We start from the raw sequence: 20,180 nt of genomic DNA on the forward strand, positions 1-20,180 counted from the left end.
CTAAGCTAAATGATATGCCTATTATATTCATTTATATTATAATACCATTATAAATTAATGGCTCATATTTTAATATTGATTCAGCTGATGGATTGGCATTAAAAAAAAACATCTGCTTAATAATGTCCTGTAGAAAAAAGGTTGTCATTTGAAAAAAATATATTGTACCACCATATAATACTCCGTATGGGTTTATGGTAAAATAAAACTAAATATTTGAAAAGGTTGACTTTCAGTACCTATTTTCAACAATTTCCAAACTCTGCATTTGTCGTAAAAAATACATAATTGTTGTCGTGAGTATGGTTGATATCTTGCTTCTTAAATTATTGATTTAAACCACTAAATATTATAAAAACCGTATGTTGGATCACGCGTGAGTTTAAATAGTCAAATAGATGCACATGCATACAATACGTGTTGTAGAGTATCATTATGGTACACATCGCCAAACCTATCAGTAACCATTTGTTTTGCATCATACTAAAAATATATAACACGTTGTTTTTTTTTTTAAGAGATTAATATTTGTATGAATATACTTTAACGTTGGCTACACAATTTTTTCTGGTGTACGACTTTTTTAGCAGCTGAGTAATTATGTCAAGTTTGGAACAAGGTAATCATGACAATAATATAATAATATTAATTTTTAATGGTGACAATAATTAGTATTCATATACATTATGTATTGTAGAAGGCTGAGGTTAGGGAAGTTTGAATTTTGGGGGAAATATGAACATTTTTTAATTACTTAGTGTTGAATTACTAAGATACAAAAACAATATGATATACAATATTGAATACAATTACTTCATACTTTTTTTTAAATCTAATATTTTTATTCTGCTGCGTTAAACTTAATTTAATTTGATTAATATTTTTTTCGAAAGAAATACAATTTTAGAAACCTCAGCACTGACCACTGTCTGGAACGAAAAGTTATTTTGTTTTTCAAACTATGAACTTGCTTCCTTTAAAGCTACTTCGAATTACTGAGTGTACCTAAATGCATTGTTTATATTCGAATTACCACAGGATTTTCATAGGATCGACCATTTACTGCTAAAATCACCGAAAGTTCCAAATTATCATATATTTGAACTTTCAAGAGTTGGCCATCTAATATATTATATTAATTATATTAAATTTAAGTATTACAATGGTTAGGTGTGCATCATAAATATTGTCTTATTTATTTATTTGTTTTTTAAACTTATTTAACTATTGCCACTATATATTGTAATATTTTTATATCATCAAGATTTTTTTTTTTCAAAATTACATTTACTTCAATTTACTTTAAGTATATTTCATTCTAATATTTTTAATGCTATGTAGATTTTTTAGGTGGTGAGTACTAATGATTTGCCAACTTAAAAAAAAAAAAAAAACAAAAATTAACGAGAAAAATAAACAGTTTTTTCAGGTTTAACTGTATTGCTTGTTATCGTCACATGCGGAGCTATTCATAATAGTAACAGAAATACATGTATTGTAGCGACTGATAACTGTCCTAACGAGTATATTAAATTTTATTTGTATACAAAGTACGTAAGTTTATCGATCTTATTTAAACACGGGCGAGCACTCGCTCGTGCACATATACGCACGCACACACATATATACATAAATATATATTTATTTATTTTATGTTTAAAGTAAAACTAAAGATAACCCTATTGAGCTTTCACAAGACTCAATCAAGAACATACAGTTTGCAATGACTTTTGATTTAAAAATACTAATACACGGAATCAAAGGATCTCACGACGACGATTTTAACACGTTATTGAGAAACGGTGAATTTTTGGTCACGAGACAAGTCCACTATACTATCGCAAACTGAGACATTTTTTATTAATGACATAACTTTAAATGTATTATATAATCTACTAACGACATTTTAAGTTAGCCTTATGGTTGTGAACTTTTGACTAGTAGTGATTGAAGCGCATTCGACGATTAATCTAAAAATCTGAACATTTTTTTTTAGCTTATTTCTCACAGGCAGAGTATAATATAATCTCGGTAGATTATCACTCAATCGCGACTTCGTTGAAATGTTACGATGTCGCTGTTCAAAACTTGCCAATCATTGCCAAATGTATAACACAATTTCTGGTTGCAATCCTCGACGAATACGATCAATTTGAGTACGTACACGCCATTGGATTCAGCTTGGGAGGTCAAGCCGTTGGTCTCGTGGGGAAACTATTGAAGGACGAGGGAAAACTCCTAAACAGAGCTACGGGTAAGCAAAAATCACTATTCGTAAAATACTGACCGTGCTCATTTATCACAAGATTCAAGATTATAAAAATATACCCAGTGGTCCCATCAAGTACACTTGCTCACAATCTGTATTTTTAAAATGAATTTATTTAAATTATGATTTTTTAAAGTGTATTCAAAGCCTATAATTCCTAATATTTACTCAATTTGTTTAATTAATCTACCATTAAAGAAGTATACCTTGTACTGGTAATACGTATTGTAAGTTTGATACTTGAAAGAAATATGTTTATTTGTTTGTTTAAACCATTAAAAATAATATCACTTAAAATATAAAATAATTATTTTAAAAACAATATAGTTTAAAAAATAAAAAATGTTTTTGGATAAATATAAATAATGTTATTATAAATGCAATAAAAGCTGTCTTTGGCCTGAAAGTGGTGAGGCTGTTTCACTTTATAGGAGAAGTGTAAGTTGGTACACAATGATGTATCGGAAATTATATTAATCTGGGTCTGATCCTAAGTTGATACAAACTTCTTATTATTTTTTTTTTTTTTTTGAATCCCCTTTATTTATTGTGATTTGTTAATCAGTTATTATTATTATTATTTTTATCTAATTAGTGAATCGATGTATAAATGAATATTTTAAAGTAGTTACTCAATTATTCAACTTATAAAACCCAAGTATTTCAATTCACGTACGATATTAAAAATTCACAATTTAAATAAATGCTTAACTAATTAAATTATAAAATTGAAATGAGCATGATTGATGTGTCATACTGTAAGTAAATACTTTCATAGTTTGACGTGCTTAATATTACGTAATATTAATAATAAAATGTACTGGAACACGGATTACGATTACGAAAACTGATAAGTTATAAAACCGACCGTCACAGGATTAATTTGACGAACAGGCCTTGATCCAGCTTTACCTTATTTTGAATATATGTGGAACGAATTGGACGTGCAAAGTGCAACCGTTGTAGATGTTATACATACGAATTGTGGTGCTCTCGGACAAATGTTGCCGATTGGAACAGTAGATTTTTACGCCAATGGTGCAATCACACAGCCGGGATGTGATAAGAATAGTAAGTATTTCATTCATACCTCGTTTAATTTAATACCTTAAGTCAATTTTTTTTTTTAATTTAATAATTTAATTATTTGGTAGTGATTAAATAAAATAAAAGTATACTTATTATGTGACTGTTACAGATTTGACCCAAATAAATTAAATATTGAGTTGAAAACTAAATAAACATACCCAATAAACAATATGTGAGGCTATATAATAATTAATGAAATAGGTATTTTATAAATTTCTTAAAATCTAGTTTACCGAGATTTTCGAGTAATTTATAATGCATAGTTTTGTTATAATTTTAAGATAAACAGTTGTAAAAAAGGTTATGATATATTTAAGATTTATGTTATGGTATCGCTGAAGATGTATTGAAATAGAATAATTGAAAGAAGAATGTGATAAGAATATAAGCTATACGTGTAGCATCGTAAATTATAAGCTATATGCTGCTTAATGTAAGCATACACGTCCATAAAACCACAGTTACTATATTATAGAGATTAAAAGGGATTTAAAACAAGTAAATCAGAGCAAACAAAAAAAAGAGAGGGAAATCTGTATATCAATTTATAAGGAAAGCTATTGAATCTGTTAGTCGTGGAAATTGATTTAAAATGTCGTTTGACATAAGGAAAACAAAACGAAGTTATTATTTTTTACATAGTTGTTTGATTAAAATAATCTGCTATACATGATATAAAGTTTGTGTGGCATCTACTTTCTTGTAAATAATTAAATTGATTATGATTAAAACCAGCATAATTATATAATTTATTAAATTTTGTTTTCGCCAGAGTATTGGTACTTTTGTAGTCACGAAAGAGCATATAAATATTACGCAGAGTCAATTTACCACGGAACGGCCATGTCTGGATTTTATGCGAAGACTTCGAGCTCTTTAAACCAGCTGTCATTATTGGGACATTTTAGTACTTTTTCGGGAAAAAAAATATTGGTTGGAGAATATCTTGACCCTGAGTAAGTATTGATTTCGAACTACCTACACAATATACTGCGATAGTATTAGTATCACGCCTACTCGAATAATATTCGGTTTAAGCGTATTAAGCTCAATGAACTGATAATAAATATTTAAAATCGATATACCTGATAAATATTAATAATCGGCATAAATAATTAGACTATAATAATCAATATTATAAGCCGATCAGTTGTCTTTATTATAGATTAAGATTGATAATAATATAGTATAAATTCTATTTTTGTCAGATAATTGATTTGAATTTATTAAAATACATCAATATTAATTTATCAATCACTTTTTTATATTATGACATATTACTTATATCTCTTATACATTATGTTTAACGTTTATACTCTGAGAACTTTAAAATTGATTGTATTGTATTCTATGAACTACGAGTAAAATACAAGAGTATCTTTTGTTATTATTACGTTTTAAAATGAAACTCGTATTATATTCACACAAATGGAGCACAGCAATTTGTTAAAACCTAATAAATTATGATGATCAATATTTAATTTCTTTTTCACAGCTTATTTTTATTTTGCCATTTATGTTTAATTTTTAGGACTAAAGGAATATACAATTTTATAACCAATGATACACCACCTTACGCTAAAGGTAAAAATAAAGTTAGCACATTTCTGATGAAATTGTTTTCTTATTTCTAAAAATAAAATAATATGTATACTATAGACACAGTATCTATATTTTATAACAGAAATAAATTATTTTTATTATTAAATATATTATGTATACCATTAATATTAAAAATTATCCAGTATTATGTTTTATTGTTTTTATTTATGACTAATAAACAAGTACTTAATTGAGATGTCAGGGCTTGTCTTATTGACGAGTGAGGGAGATTTAAGTTTATGCTTAAATCAGTATGCATGAAATGATGATTCAAATAGAATTAAGATGTTGTAAAGAACTTATTTCTATTATTTAATAAATAAAATATATAAGTAATATTCCAAGGTTAGTATATTATTTTAAGTATTTTAATGTACCTACTTTTGCAGTATTTCGAGTGTATTCCATATTTTTTTCTTTAAAGTGTACGGAAAACCTTAACAATTATTTTTCTGGATGTATGAACTTGATGTTACAATAAATGTTTCTGAATAGGACCTATGGGCTGAAAAAAAAGTAGGGGGAGTTAAAAGGTTTAATATTAAACTATATAGTCTTGAGTCAGAACTTAAGAATTAGTATCTAATTTTACTAATAATATTTTAGTTATAAAGATGTACTATAAAAATATATGATATAAAATTGTTGTTATTATTAGTTTATTATATGAGTATGATTTTAAGAATAGATTGATTAGGTAGACATTAGTAAATTACTCATGAGTTTAATAACCATTTTAGTATAGGTACTCTTGTGCAGATAAACAAAAAAAAAAATGAGAGAATACGATCACCCAAGTATCGGCTGGTTCGTAACACACAAACGTATGTCTCCCATAGTGGGTCTTTCTGGTGCTTTCTATTGTACTTGCATTATAACTGGCACGATACTGTATAATTTTATAATATTCCATAGCCTATTACCACACAAATTCCTGTGTAAATTTAATTTACTATACATACATAGAAATTAATAGAAATCAAACGAATATAATTTAATTGAATATTACTTAATTAAAAAAAAAAAATTATATTGCGTTAGCCCCTGTCATGTGTTAAATATTTGAAGTCAATGATAAACCATTGCATACAATAAACACTTTTGATAGATGATAGTTATAGTCACCTTAATTATGTTTTTAAATTTATTTTATAATACATTTATATTGCTATTAGTAACTATACTTAAGTTACTATACAGTAGGTGGGTCGACCTAATTGTTACCAAAAACAAATTATATTCCTATATTATATAAAAATTATTATTATAATTTTAGTAGCTATAGTATAATACTAATTTATACGGCAATAACATCGTTCTATAAAACGATAATGTCCCCACGGCTCAAGCTCTTGTTGGAGCCTATGAAGTGGTATATATTAAAATTAACAAATGAAATGACATATATAATTTAAGAATTACCAGTATTATATGAAAACCACACAAAACTAAATAAATATAATATATATATATATAGATAAATAAAAATAGTTATACATAATACACATATATTATAATAAGAGGTAAATTTAAGTGTAGTATGTAGGTTGAAGTTTGTTGAATAAATCATAAGTAGTTAAATTAATTTCAAATTTATTGTTATTTAAATAATATAATTCATTAGAGAGGCTATTCAAAATACTTAGACCAATGTATGTAAAAGTAGTTTAACTAGAGGATTTATGGATCTTATGGGTAGGTATGTATAGTGTATACGTATATAATACTCGTATTATTAGGTATGAAGTTAAAATTGTGCCACAATGGTTTTTCTTAGGTATTCTTTACTATAGAAGCGACAGTAATCCTGTTTTGTAGAAAAGTTTTTCCATATAAAATATTCAAATATTCATACAGATTCTTAACATGGTGAAAACAGATTTTATTTAATATTAATTTCAAAATATAATTTTAGGAAATAAGAAAATGTTCAAGATTTGTATTACAATCCATATAGTTATATCAAATATACTTGAGAATTTCAGCAATGTATTGTATACAATTTATACAGTTTTAATTTGATTATTGTACAAAGTATATTATAGTTGCTTAAAGACATAAGGAAATTTTCTTATTTTTTACTAATAAGTTAATATTATCTGTACATTGCATATTTATTTATTGTTCATTTATATATCGATTTATTTTGTAGTCAAATAATTTTTTATTTATTGTAACACGAACATGCATTTGAGATAGTGTAACTGACTGAATACAATACAATTGGTTAGTTTAAATTCGTTTTTGTATTTTATTTGAACAAAAGCTTCACTTTAAATAGTTATTTACCTATTCTTGACATTTCACCATTTCCCAAAAAAGAAAATGTTTCTCTATGATAAACATGAATATTTCTAGTGATTTATTTTTATTTTTTTAAATCTCTCGCTTATTTGAACAAATAATTTTTCTGTTATCGAGATTTTACATACAAATATCAAACATTTCATCTATATCAATTTCAAAGTTTTGTCTTAGGTGTTTTTTGAAAATATTTCTCTTCCTGTTCTAGATTTTAGAAAAGCTGTATGCCAAAACTATTTAATAGCTATAACAACTACTTTATTTTAGCGTTATTGTATTAATCAGAATAAGTTTTGACTTCGTAACAGTTAATTATAAAACTATCATCTATTTTATACTTAATTACTCCTACAAGTGTAATGGGCTACATTATATTTTCATTTGTAGTCCCCGAGAATGCTATCGATAATAATTTCATTAACTATATGCATTTCTGCTCAAGATACGTAATTTTTGATTATAAAATATAATTCTATTTAGTTAGTAAAATATATTCAAATAGGAATTAGGTACACTACATTTTTTGCTTTCTAAATCAATGAAACGCTAAATTATATTACATTTATGAGAGTTAAGACAATAATTTATACTTCAAAGCAATATTATTATACCAAGCAGTGTTATTACCTTAGTTTTTCAATCTAAATGTATGTTCTTCACCTTTCCTTTAGAACATGTTTCACAAATGTATTTAATAGTTTATGAATAAAATGACTTTATATTGTCATTTGTTAAATTAGCACATTATTCATGTCAGTAAAGTCAACATAATAAATAAGAAATAGATAAAGTGTATGTAATATTTGATGAAAAATTACACAAATCAGCATTTTTATCAGTCGTTTTATATCACACTAATAATTAAAAATATTCTTGATTGATCAATTTCACATTCAAAGTTCTAACATAGTCACTGTGGTTCACAATATTTTTTATTTTATTATGTTACTTCCAATGTTACCTACTCATACTTTGTTTCTGATAGGAGAGGTAAGTACATATAATTTTATGGATTTAGCATATTACAAGAGTGGCCAACATGGACGTGTTCGCAAGCCACATGGACAAATAAAATTATGCCAAGAGACAAAATGTTTATAAACACATTTTATATTTTTTGATAAATTTTAATAAACATTTACCAAAAATTAAAATTTATAACAATAGTAAGTAAATTTTGATTTTATAAATAATTAAAATCTGACTATAACGAGACCACATACGGCTCGCGAACCACAATTTAGCCACCCCCTTTGTATTAATATAATGTTAACTTCTATTTAAGTTATAGTTGATTAAATTTAAAGTTTTATCATTTTAACATTAAACAATTATTTTACTATTAATTTAACATCAACTATTTGTAATTTTAAATATTATAAAAATAATATTCTTTGACCAATGACCAATGCAAATGTTTTATTTATATAATGAAAATAAATTTAAATTATAAAAACAATGCAATTAACAATAAAAAAAAACACAACTTGAAGAAACAAATTTTATTATTATAAATTATTTATATAATCATAATTGTAATAATGAACAAAAGTGAATATGAACCCTGGACTTCATGGTCTACGACTTTTGTTCATAAAGTACAATGGCACAATATTATAATTCAAATTAAATCATACAATTTGAGCTATTTACTTTTACAAGTTATAGTATAGAAATGGTCAATCGTTAAATAAGTTCAAAAACAATATATCTCATAATAATATAACTGATAATTATTGTATTGTTCGTGAAAGATGTATATAAAAAAATATCAAACAACTATCATCATCAAACAGTGTGTGGCCAATGTCAATATAATTATACACAGTGTTTTATTTTAAACAGCAGCCTTTCACATTTTTTCCATGAATTCTGAAAATAAGGTTGATCTCAGTTTGACCGTTTTAGAAATATAACTAAATATTTACGAGTATGTTAGTGATATAAAACCTTGTATTAATGATAATTGTGGTAGTTCTATTAATACGCTCTATTAATACAAGACAAAATGTATTAAATGGCCTTTTAAACTCATTATTGCAAAAAAATGAGATTGGTTTTTAGAACTCAAACTGTTTAAGTTTAAGAAAATTTTAAAAATAGACTAAATGGTCATTAAGTCTATGTATCTGTTTTATACAAGGCTGGGTAAGTTAATGATTTTTTGTCAACTTAGTTAATATTTTTTTTAACTTTTTAATAAGTTAAAAGTTAAAAAAAAGTTATTTTTTATATATTAGCGTTAGGTTAGATTTATTTATAATTTAATTATTTATAAAATAACGTAACTTAAATTTTATTAAAAATAACTCGTTATTTATTAAGTTAATATCAATAAACATCAATTAAGTTAAAAATTAAGTTAATGAAAATTAAATTCAAAAAAGTTAAGTTAAAAAGTTTAAATTAACTTAACTTTTAACTTAAATTTACTTTTTAACTCGTTTATGCCCAGGCTTGGTTTTATATTTTACTATTATATGATTTTTTTGACATTGTCCCTACACTTATCTTTAAAATAAAATTATATATTAAGACATTGACCTTACAGTAGTATTACAAATTTTTATAAAATCGTGATTAAGTTCTAATTTATCAAGGAAGTATTTGTATATGGAGGAAACAATTTTGATTTCTTGTCCTCCGCGAGCTGCTTCAGTTTTATACAATAAATAACAATATGCAGATTTAAATTTTCCATTAATCTCATAAATTGTATAAATTTAAAAGTTCAGAGTTGTCGTTTATAAAAAGATAGCTCACTAGTAAAAAAGAGTGTTGCCAAACATTTTAGTAGATCAAATGAAACAGTCAAGACTATAGTTTTAATCAGTAACTGATAACATAAAAACGTAATGGATGTAGATATATCTACAACTGTGGTAAAAACAGAATATTAAAATAATCAATTAATAATCATCGATGTTTTAATAAACGAATTTTTATCATTATTGTTTAAATATTTATATCAAATGTGATACATAAAGGCCAATTGAAGCAAGAGCTACTGAATTTGGATAATTTATAATTTGATCAAGATGTACATAATTGCATTCAGAAATATGCAACCACATATACATATTATTCGAGTATCGTAGTTTTGATTCCACCAGCATTGTATAATAAATATTGTAAAAAAATAAAATGTACAAACAGGAATTTTTCGTATTTTTAAGATTTAGTTGATTTTTATATCATAAATGATGCATAATATATATTTATTAAAACATTTTATTTTATTCAAAGTAAAATATATTTAGTATTCACATTTCACTGAACCCATTGTTATAATATAATATTATTATAAACAATCTAACTTATATGATTTTATTATTCATTATATTAAATATAAATAATTTCTTTTATCTCTAACTTGCCGATTTGTATACGAATTTTTTAAGACAAATATTGATAAAATATATTTGTAATCATTCAACATACATAGTTAATTAAATCAGTGTTAATATTTTCAGCTAAATAATAAAAATAATAATACAATTGGAGATTGTTAACAAATTTCTAAACAATCAAATTGATTGCCATAAATTCAAGTTATATGTTACATTATTATTTTTTATTATGACTTCTTAATGTTATGCCATATTTACATAATTATTTTGACTCAACAATATAAGCATTGTATTCCGTACTTATTATTAGTATAATATTATACTTTATCGTTAATATTGAATTCATCGCAATTCATACACGAACAATATATTTATTACTTACAGTTATTTATAGTATGATAAAATTGAATATAACTTTTAATTTATAAAATATCAAAATATCAATTTGTTGAATTAAAACTAAAATAAAAAATTGAAAATTTAATATTGTAAATGTACATTAATCAAACAACTAACAAGGCTTAAACGAAATAAAAAAGTTCTGACCAATACATTCGATTTGTGAATACATTTAAATTTAAGTAAAATTCAGTACTAAGAACTGTACTGATTTTTCGTATATTTATACAATACGTAGGATGTATAATATTTAATATATATATATATATTATATAATTTATAATATCTTGTTGTTCCGTGTTTCGAATATAAGGTTAGCGAGATGAAAAAAATAATATTAAGTGGCTTTTTTTGTCAAATCCATCAGGTTTATTGTGGAATGGCAATCATGTTGAGTGACTTTAAGTTTTATGCTGATTAACCATCACAAAGTATTCATTATGTAAAATATAGTACCATTGATGTTATTTACAACATTATTAAAGGTTGTGAATTTGTAAGATATTTTTTTTTATATGTATGATACGTTTAATGATTAATTATTATAAATAATTTATTTTATTTTAATTTTTAATCTAAAACATATATTTTAAGATAATAATTATTTAAATGTATGAAGTAAATGATATTTGTGCAAATGACAGTGCCACTGAAATATTAATATTTGAATTATATTTGTTAATATGAATAGTTCTTAAAATATTTGAACTTGTTTTTAAAATTTAATAAGCCATTAATATATTTAACTTAAAGATTTAATTTTGGTGTAAATCAAATAACATAAGTGAATTAAAAATTGCAAGATAATAGTATGATTATTATTTTCCCATGAATTCGTTTGTATTTATTTTAAATCAGATCACAAAAACAAGTTTAATGTTACCAATTAATCTGACAATAAATTTTTGAGTTAATATTAATTTAAATGTATTTATATGAAGTTTTGAAAGAAGTCATTTGTTAAGGGTTACAATGGTTAAGGTACCTCTTTATAAAATATAGATATACATATTTAAGCAGTTTTCAATTAAAGAGCTTCATTTTTAAGTGATTTGCCACTTTAAATTCTGGATTTCAGATACTAAAAGTTAGACGATTTTTAAAATATACTAAATATTAATAACAATAGTATTTATGTTTACATTTTAGTATTTATGTCCTTAATTGTATCTCCATAAGTATTTGTATGATATAATCTATAGGTTGTAATATTGATGCAATTGTTATTTATTTATTTTTAATTTAAAATAAATAAATTATATTTTATCGAGTATTATATATTAATTTATTTTATTGTAAAAATGTATTAAATTTGTTAATTTTTTTCATATAAATAGTTGCAATCTCTACTCTCAAATCGCAGAATCATATTGATTAAAGCTAACATGAATGATTGACATTAAATGTCTTTATTATTTTGATGTTATAACAATATATAAAAAATAACTATTTTATTTCTTAATTTTTAAAATTATTATGTTTGTTATAAAATAATCAAAACATAGTGATTTTTAATAGATTAATAAATCTCTATTTATTATTCATTTAGTTAATTCTTTATGAGATCCAAAACCAAATTAAGATGAATAATAAAGAGCTAAATTTCAAGTGTCTACACACTGAACATAAATAATAACACGTTTTGATTAATATTTTTGTATAAAATAGTTTATATTTAGTATATGACTACACATTAGGAACTTCAGAAATAATTTCATCCCATTTAATAATCACACATGTATCCCCTAAATTAAATGCTAATACAATACAATATCAAAATTAAACAAATATAATAGGCTATTATATTTCAGTATTTAGTTTTTTATTATTGTAAGGTTTTCTTTACTATGTTATAGCTATATAGGTTAATTATTGAGTAATATATGTATTTATATATATATCATATCATGAAATCAAAGACTTAAATAGTATTAAATTACTAAAAGCTTATCCCGTTTAAAAAAATTAAAAATTAGTTACTTACTGTGTTTGTATCTTAAACTATGTATATTATATATATATATTATATATATTATATATAATTTATGTATAGTCACTCTTGGTAAATTATTCACCTGGGCTTTATAACTTATTTGATTTAAGATTTAATATAATATAATAGTTTCAAACAATATAATGAACTCGGAACTCTAATTTTAACTTAAAAAAAAAAATATATTGTTTAGTAAAATATTTTTCAAAAATAATTATTTATATAATTTTATCAGTTAACTAATTACTAGAAAAATACATTAAACGTTTATAAGAGATGTGCAACTAACTTAATATTACAAATGTTAACAGTTAATCATGTCATAGTTAACCTACTTAAATATTAAATTTAAATTCTCAGTCCCGTTCTTTTTTCTCTTTAATTGTCTTTATTCCCAAGACAGGCTTCATAGTTTAAAATGCTCAACAATTTATATGATACTTATTATCAATTAGGTACATATTTATCATATTTTAATATTATTTTTAAATAAAATCACAATGGTCTGATACTAACGTCTATAGAATCAAAAACGAATTGATAACTTTAATAATGCGCTTCATAAATAATATCTTAGGTGAGAGTCGCGAAGAGTTAGGTTATGTATAAAATGTATAACGCACGTATCAAGCTTTTGAGGATCTCTCGTGATAGCATCATGGGACAACTCTAGCCCATTGTGATAATATTTTATTTTATGGTTGTTCGTTTGTTCGTTCGTTGGAATAATAATAATAGTAATATGAAAGAAAATAAAAAGCTTGTGGAGTACTGTACGGGAATTTATAAAATACATAAAATCGTAGGCGGGTGCATAACGTAAAATTGTTTACATTTCCCAAGCCACTTATTTGGAACATTAATGGGACACACTATGTACGTCTTTAATAATACACATATTCTCTTATAGGTTATTAATGAACGCTTCTGCTTTTAGTCTCTTGGAATTATTCACAATCCAATGTTCCGTCTCATCAACAGCACGGTAAAATCACGTCACGTGTGTTCAGCAGTATAATGTGTGAACAGTTTTCAATTCATTTTACACAGATTATAATTTATTATTCAAATCCTTTATTTTGTATGAAATTTAAATAATTTAATATTTAAGCTTTCCGAGATATGATGTTTAATCATTTTCATTTTAATTAACAACTTTTTTTCCTTTATCGTTATTATTTACTTATGTTTTTCCACTGAAGTGTTTTTTTTTGTACCAGTATGCATTATTTTTAACACGTTTAAGCGCGGCGTTAGTTCATATGGTCATCACTTGATCCATTGACTATAATTGCTCTGTTGAAAGCATAAACAACTCTGATGCAGAGCTTGAAAGTATTATAGTTAAGGTATAATTATATAGTTTAGTTTTAGGAAAGTATTATAAACTTGATTTAAAATAAAATTCATAAATATTAATTCGTCGACGGTTAAAAAAGGTTAAAGGTTGTCATTACTTTCAATAATTGGTTTATAATATGGAATATAAAAATTCGTTGTTATAATGAACAAAGCAACCTAAAAATATTGTTATTAAGCAATATAGTTAAAAATATATTGAATAAGTATTTACATATAACCATGGAAAGTTTTGAAGTATAGACAATGCGATCATAATAGTTATTATAAAACATTTACATTTATGTAAAAAAAAAAAAAAAAAATAATGAAAATAGTAATTTCCTTGAAAACAATGTTTGCGCATAATATTTCATCGTGAATAATGTTCATGAACAAAAAAATTATTTACATCGGATAATTAATGGTAAATATTATTATTTATAATTACCAGCGCATAATTAATTTATAATAATACAATTAATTATAAGAAAAACAAACACAAATTGTAGGAAGATACTGAAAACCACAAATGGAAAAAAAAATAATTAAGATTTATAATTTTAAAAAATGTTATGAATTCATTTAAGGAATGAAACCTTGTTATCAGTCTTTATAAGCATTTTAAATGCAAGCATGATTAGATAGTTTTGCATTTCATACCTTTGGTTTTATTTTATTTCATCGACTAATCACTAAATCTGTTATTATAGAAGAACCAATGTAAGGAACAAATAGTGTACAAAGTTTTACGAAAACTTGTGGAAGTTTTGTATCAAATCTATGTTACACTGGGCTATCACATTGAAAACACGTTAAATGTGCGTTTTATGGGTGAAAAATCGGTACGGAAGTTATGACAGTAGATTTGAAATAATCGCTTTCCGGTTGTAGGTTCTGATCGAAAAACGTTTACCGTACAAATAAAATCGAACATAATTTTCAGCGAATGAACATGAAAGTATTATTTTTCTTTATGTCAACATATAATACAATAATATATGTTTTCCAAAAATATTTACGGTTAATACATAATATATTTTGTTTTTTGTGGTGTCTTTCGAATGCCTAGCTGACACGTTTTCAAAATTAGATCTTTCAAGGTTATCCACGTTTTGAACTACATATCAAATCGTTCAAAAGAGCATTAAGACACTTTATTTATTTTTTAAAGGCATTCATTTATAGTAACTTGTAAGTAAACTCTTGACGTTCACATTATACAGATAATATAGTAATGTTGTTTTAATGCAAAACTATGTGGTAAATAATATGTACAAAGTATTTTCCTGTTTTTGCTAACGTGTTCGTCTATAGTTAACTCAGAAAAACTGAAAACCCTGTGACTCACCCTGTATATAATGTACACCATGTGCTATTAATGTATAATTGTACTCCGGGGGAGTAAAAAACACCAAAAGACGCATTCTACTGTTCTTATATTATAGATATTATAGTAAAATATACGTGAACTTTTTATTACACTTTAACATAATGTTTATCCCAATCAAATAACTTATGTTAGAGTATTATGTACCTAATAGTATACATAATATACATTTTATGCATACTTCTTATTTTTCATGTCAATTCGTTCTTGTTGGTATAAAATAAATAAATAAATTGAGGGAGTACAATTTTGGACCAAATGGATACAAATAACGATAACGCATTTGCACTTGTATTGGGAACAAGTTATCCAGACTATTAATCGAGTAAATATTTCATTGGTTTTTGTCATTTTAAAAGTTATCAGAGGAAGATCATGAATTATAGGACTCAATTTTAAAATCCTCCTTTTTCAATATTTCTTAGAATTATTATAGCTCATCTATGTAATAATAATACTTTTTTATTACACTGAGTAAAAATAAATATATATATATCAAAAAGATTGTGATTTAATACTTACATTATTCATAAAACTATCAATCTGTCTATGAATCTGATTGATTATTTAAAGGTGTTTAAATAATATACAATTTAAAATACTGGAATTACAAGATAATACGACTGTAATAACTGTAATAAACTAATGTCAAATAAATGTGAAATAAAGAATTTTTTAAAAAAAGGTATTAAAAATAAAACGATTAGATCAAAATTAAGTTTCATGTTTTGATCATTTTTTATGAATAAAGAATTTTATTTTATTTTTTAAATTTATAAGCAAATTAAGGAGATGAAATCGTTTTCGCAACAATTAATTCACACGTGTTTATTGATTTAAAAATATAAAACAGAAGCAAAACATATTAGTTATATATCTTTAATATTATTTCCAATGGTAATAATTGATTACTAATCAGAATATATTATAAAGGTATTAAAATAGATGATTAAATAAAATATTTAATACTAAGTATTTGATATCAAAATGTAATTTTCTATTAATTATAATAAAGATTCACAAACAGCTTGTAAATTAAATTTTTATGCTTGAAATAACGAGAAATATTATTAAAAAGTTTGGTTTTTTTTGTTAATTAACAAAATAATAAGCAGTGAATTTTATACGATTACTACTGTCTACTATATATACTACTATTACTTACTATGCAAAAAATTGTGATATAGAAGGTATTTTATTTGAGTTTACTTAAGTATCCAATATAATATACTAATATGACTTCACTTGTGGATCAAGAATATTATAATAATATTATGTTACATACTAAATAATTTAAAACTTTAAAAATAAAAGATATATCCCAGTCTTCTACATATTATAATATATACTTTAACAAAAGACAATTTATGAATGTATTAAGTTATTAGTTATAAATCATATACTTAAATATATATTATAGGAAATGGTAATTTGTATTTTAAAATCATTATCTTTTAAAAAATGTAGACGCACAGGTTATAGTGCGCACACTATAATAAATTAATCAGTTGCAACATTTTCCTCCACCCGACTGCTCGTACAGCAATATAATATCAAATATGCGGTAATGGTGTAATAATTATCGAACTTAAATAATCTAAATTATAATACATAATACATAAAGACATTAGTCTTAATGACGATATTGTATACATTATAATATAAAATGTATATGCGTGCCAAGTATGAAATACTATTGTATGTGAAACAAATGCAATATCTACTTGGTTAAAAAATGTACAAATAACAGTTATCAAATCTCGTTTTTATCTTCAAATATTGAAAATAAAAGTATTATGAATATACATTTTATATGAAAATAAATCCAGTGTGAATATTGTCACTGCAATTTTCGCATAGATCGACCAGATAGCAAACATTTGCAATCACTGAAAGGAAACACTCCGCAAAACATAAAACGACATAACTATGTACACAATAATATTATAACATCACAAATGAATAACAGAAGCATATAATACATATAATAATAGTATGTAAGACGAGTGTCGAGTATAAAGTTTAACGCTATATTATATTACTTCGGACGGAATCGCTACGTGTGACTCGTTTGAACATCTCGAGCACCACAATGAAAACCGCTATGTTGGTAGCAAATTTCTCACTATATTGGACGACAGGAGCTTATAATAAATTATCTCTGATAATAAACATTGGTCAACTTTGTAAAATAATATGTTATACCTCTAGTGATCCTTAAATTACATGTATATAGGTCCTTAATTTAAGTTTAAATAGCAAACTTCATCGATTTTACCTCACTATAGCTAGTGAACAAATTTGATGATTTTTGAAGTATTTTGTGAAAAAAAAATACTATACAATAAGACTTGATTAAGACATAACTATTTAAAATACTATTAAATAATACTCGTGGTGAATTGGTTTCCAAAGTGTCTAAAATATAAAACGGTTAACGAATTTGTGTTACTATTTAGTCATTCCCAGACCCAGAAAGTTCAAATTAATTAAAATAAATAATAGTTATTATAATAAAATAATATATTTTACGACAAACTGTATTTTTATAAATGTTCACTCGAAATTCGTCAGTTATTCAGCCTTTAGTTTATTTTGTCCACCAATTAAATTTTTCTTTTTAACTGATTCTCTTGTGTATTTCTTTGTTTCAGATTTGTTTCAAATTTGATCCATAATTAAATTAATTAAAATATATTAAAATAAAATATTGAATTAAGTTTTCCGACAAGCGTTTTATAACAATACTATGTACCTCGTTATGAATTTCTAATGTTGACGAACATTTTTATCGTAAAACCACAGTAACAACTATAATAATATTTCCCATTTTCACGGGCCAGGACGTTATGATGATAATATGTAATTTTCATCGGCAACGAGTTCGTATACTTAATTTCTATTCGAGAACCTATCCGCTCTAGCTCTCGTGACAATAATACTATATTATAGTGTAGGCCAGTGTGAGGGAAGTATTTGGAACCGAAAACGGATATAATCGGATAACGGGTTTTGCTCGCGTCACGTATACGGATTATGGACTATAATATTATTATTATTATTATTATGGTATACATGACGCATACGACGCGAATCTCACGATAGTGATGTCAGAAAGGTTGTCGATAAAGCATAACGTAGTTTGTTTGAAAAATAAATCGTTTACGATAAATCGCGAGTGATGTTTTCAACACGGGGAAAGGTTTCGTTCGCGCGTGCAGCCCACCACAACGGTGCTATCCGATTGAAATTTGCATAATACAAATCGCGCGTGGATAATATTATGTTGTAATGATAGCTAATATAAAGTTAGCACGACCGATACGTACGTGCGATTTGTGAAATATTCCGATCGTTTGCGCGCGCGAATTTCCGAGATATATTTCGCCGTCCCCGCCAAGTCGGCCTATATATGATAATATAGTCATGCCGTCCAACTCGGTGGTCCAGTTCCGGACGCGACAAATGAAGGGTTGCGGGGAATGCAGACAATCGCACCAGCGGTTGTCGATGTGGTATACGACGGCGATGATGGTAATAGTAATAATAATAATAATAATAATATCGGATGGGCGCATGCGTTCCGCGTACGGGTCCGAAATGCCGCCGTCTCCGACTTTTGAAAACGGCATTTGTACATCGTCGCGCAACGTCGCGGTTGTAATCCACCGAGTTCGCGTTCACGGGGTTTTTTTTTCATTTGTTTTTGATTTTTCGTCATTCTAGTTGTCGTCTCTATTCTTTTCGCTTTTTTTTTTTTTTTTTGTGGCGTTCGGATCCGATCCGCTTACAAGTTCGAGACAAGATTTTTTCCGAAAAACAACGAACGATTCTAGACGCGATAAACGGAATTTAATAACAATAAAATTAAAACTAAAAATAATTCCATAATGATCGAACAAAGTCGTGGTCCAATTTGATGTTATGTTATATCGTCGATTACGGTCGCCTACGTTTAACTTTTGACGATTAACGAGTTTATACGGCTGTTCTAAAGTTTCCGTTTGTTTGTTTGTTTGTTTTTTTTTTTTATCAAGTTGTACAAGCATTTTTTGTAAGTATAAAATATAATAATAAAATACTATAGATGCTATTAGCAATGGTTTAATAATGCATAGAATCGATGTTCAACTTGAATGTTTATTAACTAACGTTTACTCCGATAACTTGAAAAATATTTCATCGTATCTGTCTGAAGAGTAAACTTTGTACAAAACTATTATTGCATTAATTCATGTAATGCTAATAGCCACAAGTTTTCAATGTGAAATAAAGATCAGTTAAATAAAAAGAAAAAAATTATTTTTTACAAAAATAAATACCGATTCAAGAAAACATGGAAAACAAGGAGATATATGATAAAAAGCTTTGATATTTTACGCTGTTATTTTGTAACTTTCTACAAAGTCAGGTGTTTGTGTAAAACTTTTTAAAGAAACGTTAAAT

General features: G+C 25.3%; 2 protein-coding genes across 3 annotated transcripts in view; both read left to right on the top strand.

Annotated features, from left to right (window-relative positions):
• The first annotated feature begins 277 nt into the window (after window positions 1-277).
• Window positions 278-5,108, top strand: LOC114123644 (pancreatic triacylglycerol lipase-like). 2 transcript variants are annotated; one of them, XM_050199552.1, is made up of 8 exons: window positions 278-296; window positions 519-619; window positions 1,421-1,550; window positions 1,663-1,802; window positions 1,997-2,254; window positions 3,164-3,340; window positions 4,131-4,314; window positions 4,890-5,108. In XM_050199552.1, the coding sequence occupies exons 2-8, from the start codon at window positions 601-603 to the stop codon at window positions 4,990-4,992; spliced, it is 1,011 nt and encodes a 336-aa protein (XP_050055509.1). In that variant the 5' UTR covers window positions 278-296; window positions 519-600; the 3' UTR covers window positions 4,993-5,108. The 2 variants fall into 2 exon arrangements, with proteins under 2 accessions (XP_050055509.1, XP_050055510.1); XM_050199553.1 differs by lacking the exon at window positions 278-296 and adding an exon at window positions 314-438.
• Window positions 5,109-18,512: 13,404 nt separating this feature from the next.
• The window catches only part of LOC114123640 (FMRFamide receptor), a 111,428-nt gene continuing 109,760 nt past the window's right edge, over window positions 18,513-20,180 (top strand). The window contains exon 1 of the mRNA XM_050201179.1: window positions 18,513-19,788. The gene's annotated coding sequence lies outside the window, so the exon portion shown is untranslated. The remainder of the gene's footprint in view (window positions 19,789-20,180) is intronic.

The sequence above is a fragment of the Aphis gossypii genome, chromosome 2, assembly GCF_020184175.1.
Source record: "Aphis gossypii isolate Hap1 chromosome 2, ASM2018417v2, whole genome shotgun sequence".
Lineage (NCBI taxonomy): Eukaryota > Metazoa > Arthropoda > Insecta > Hemiptera > Aphididae > Aphis > Aphis gossypii.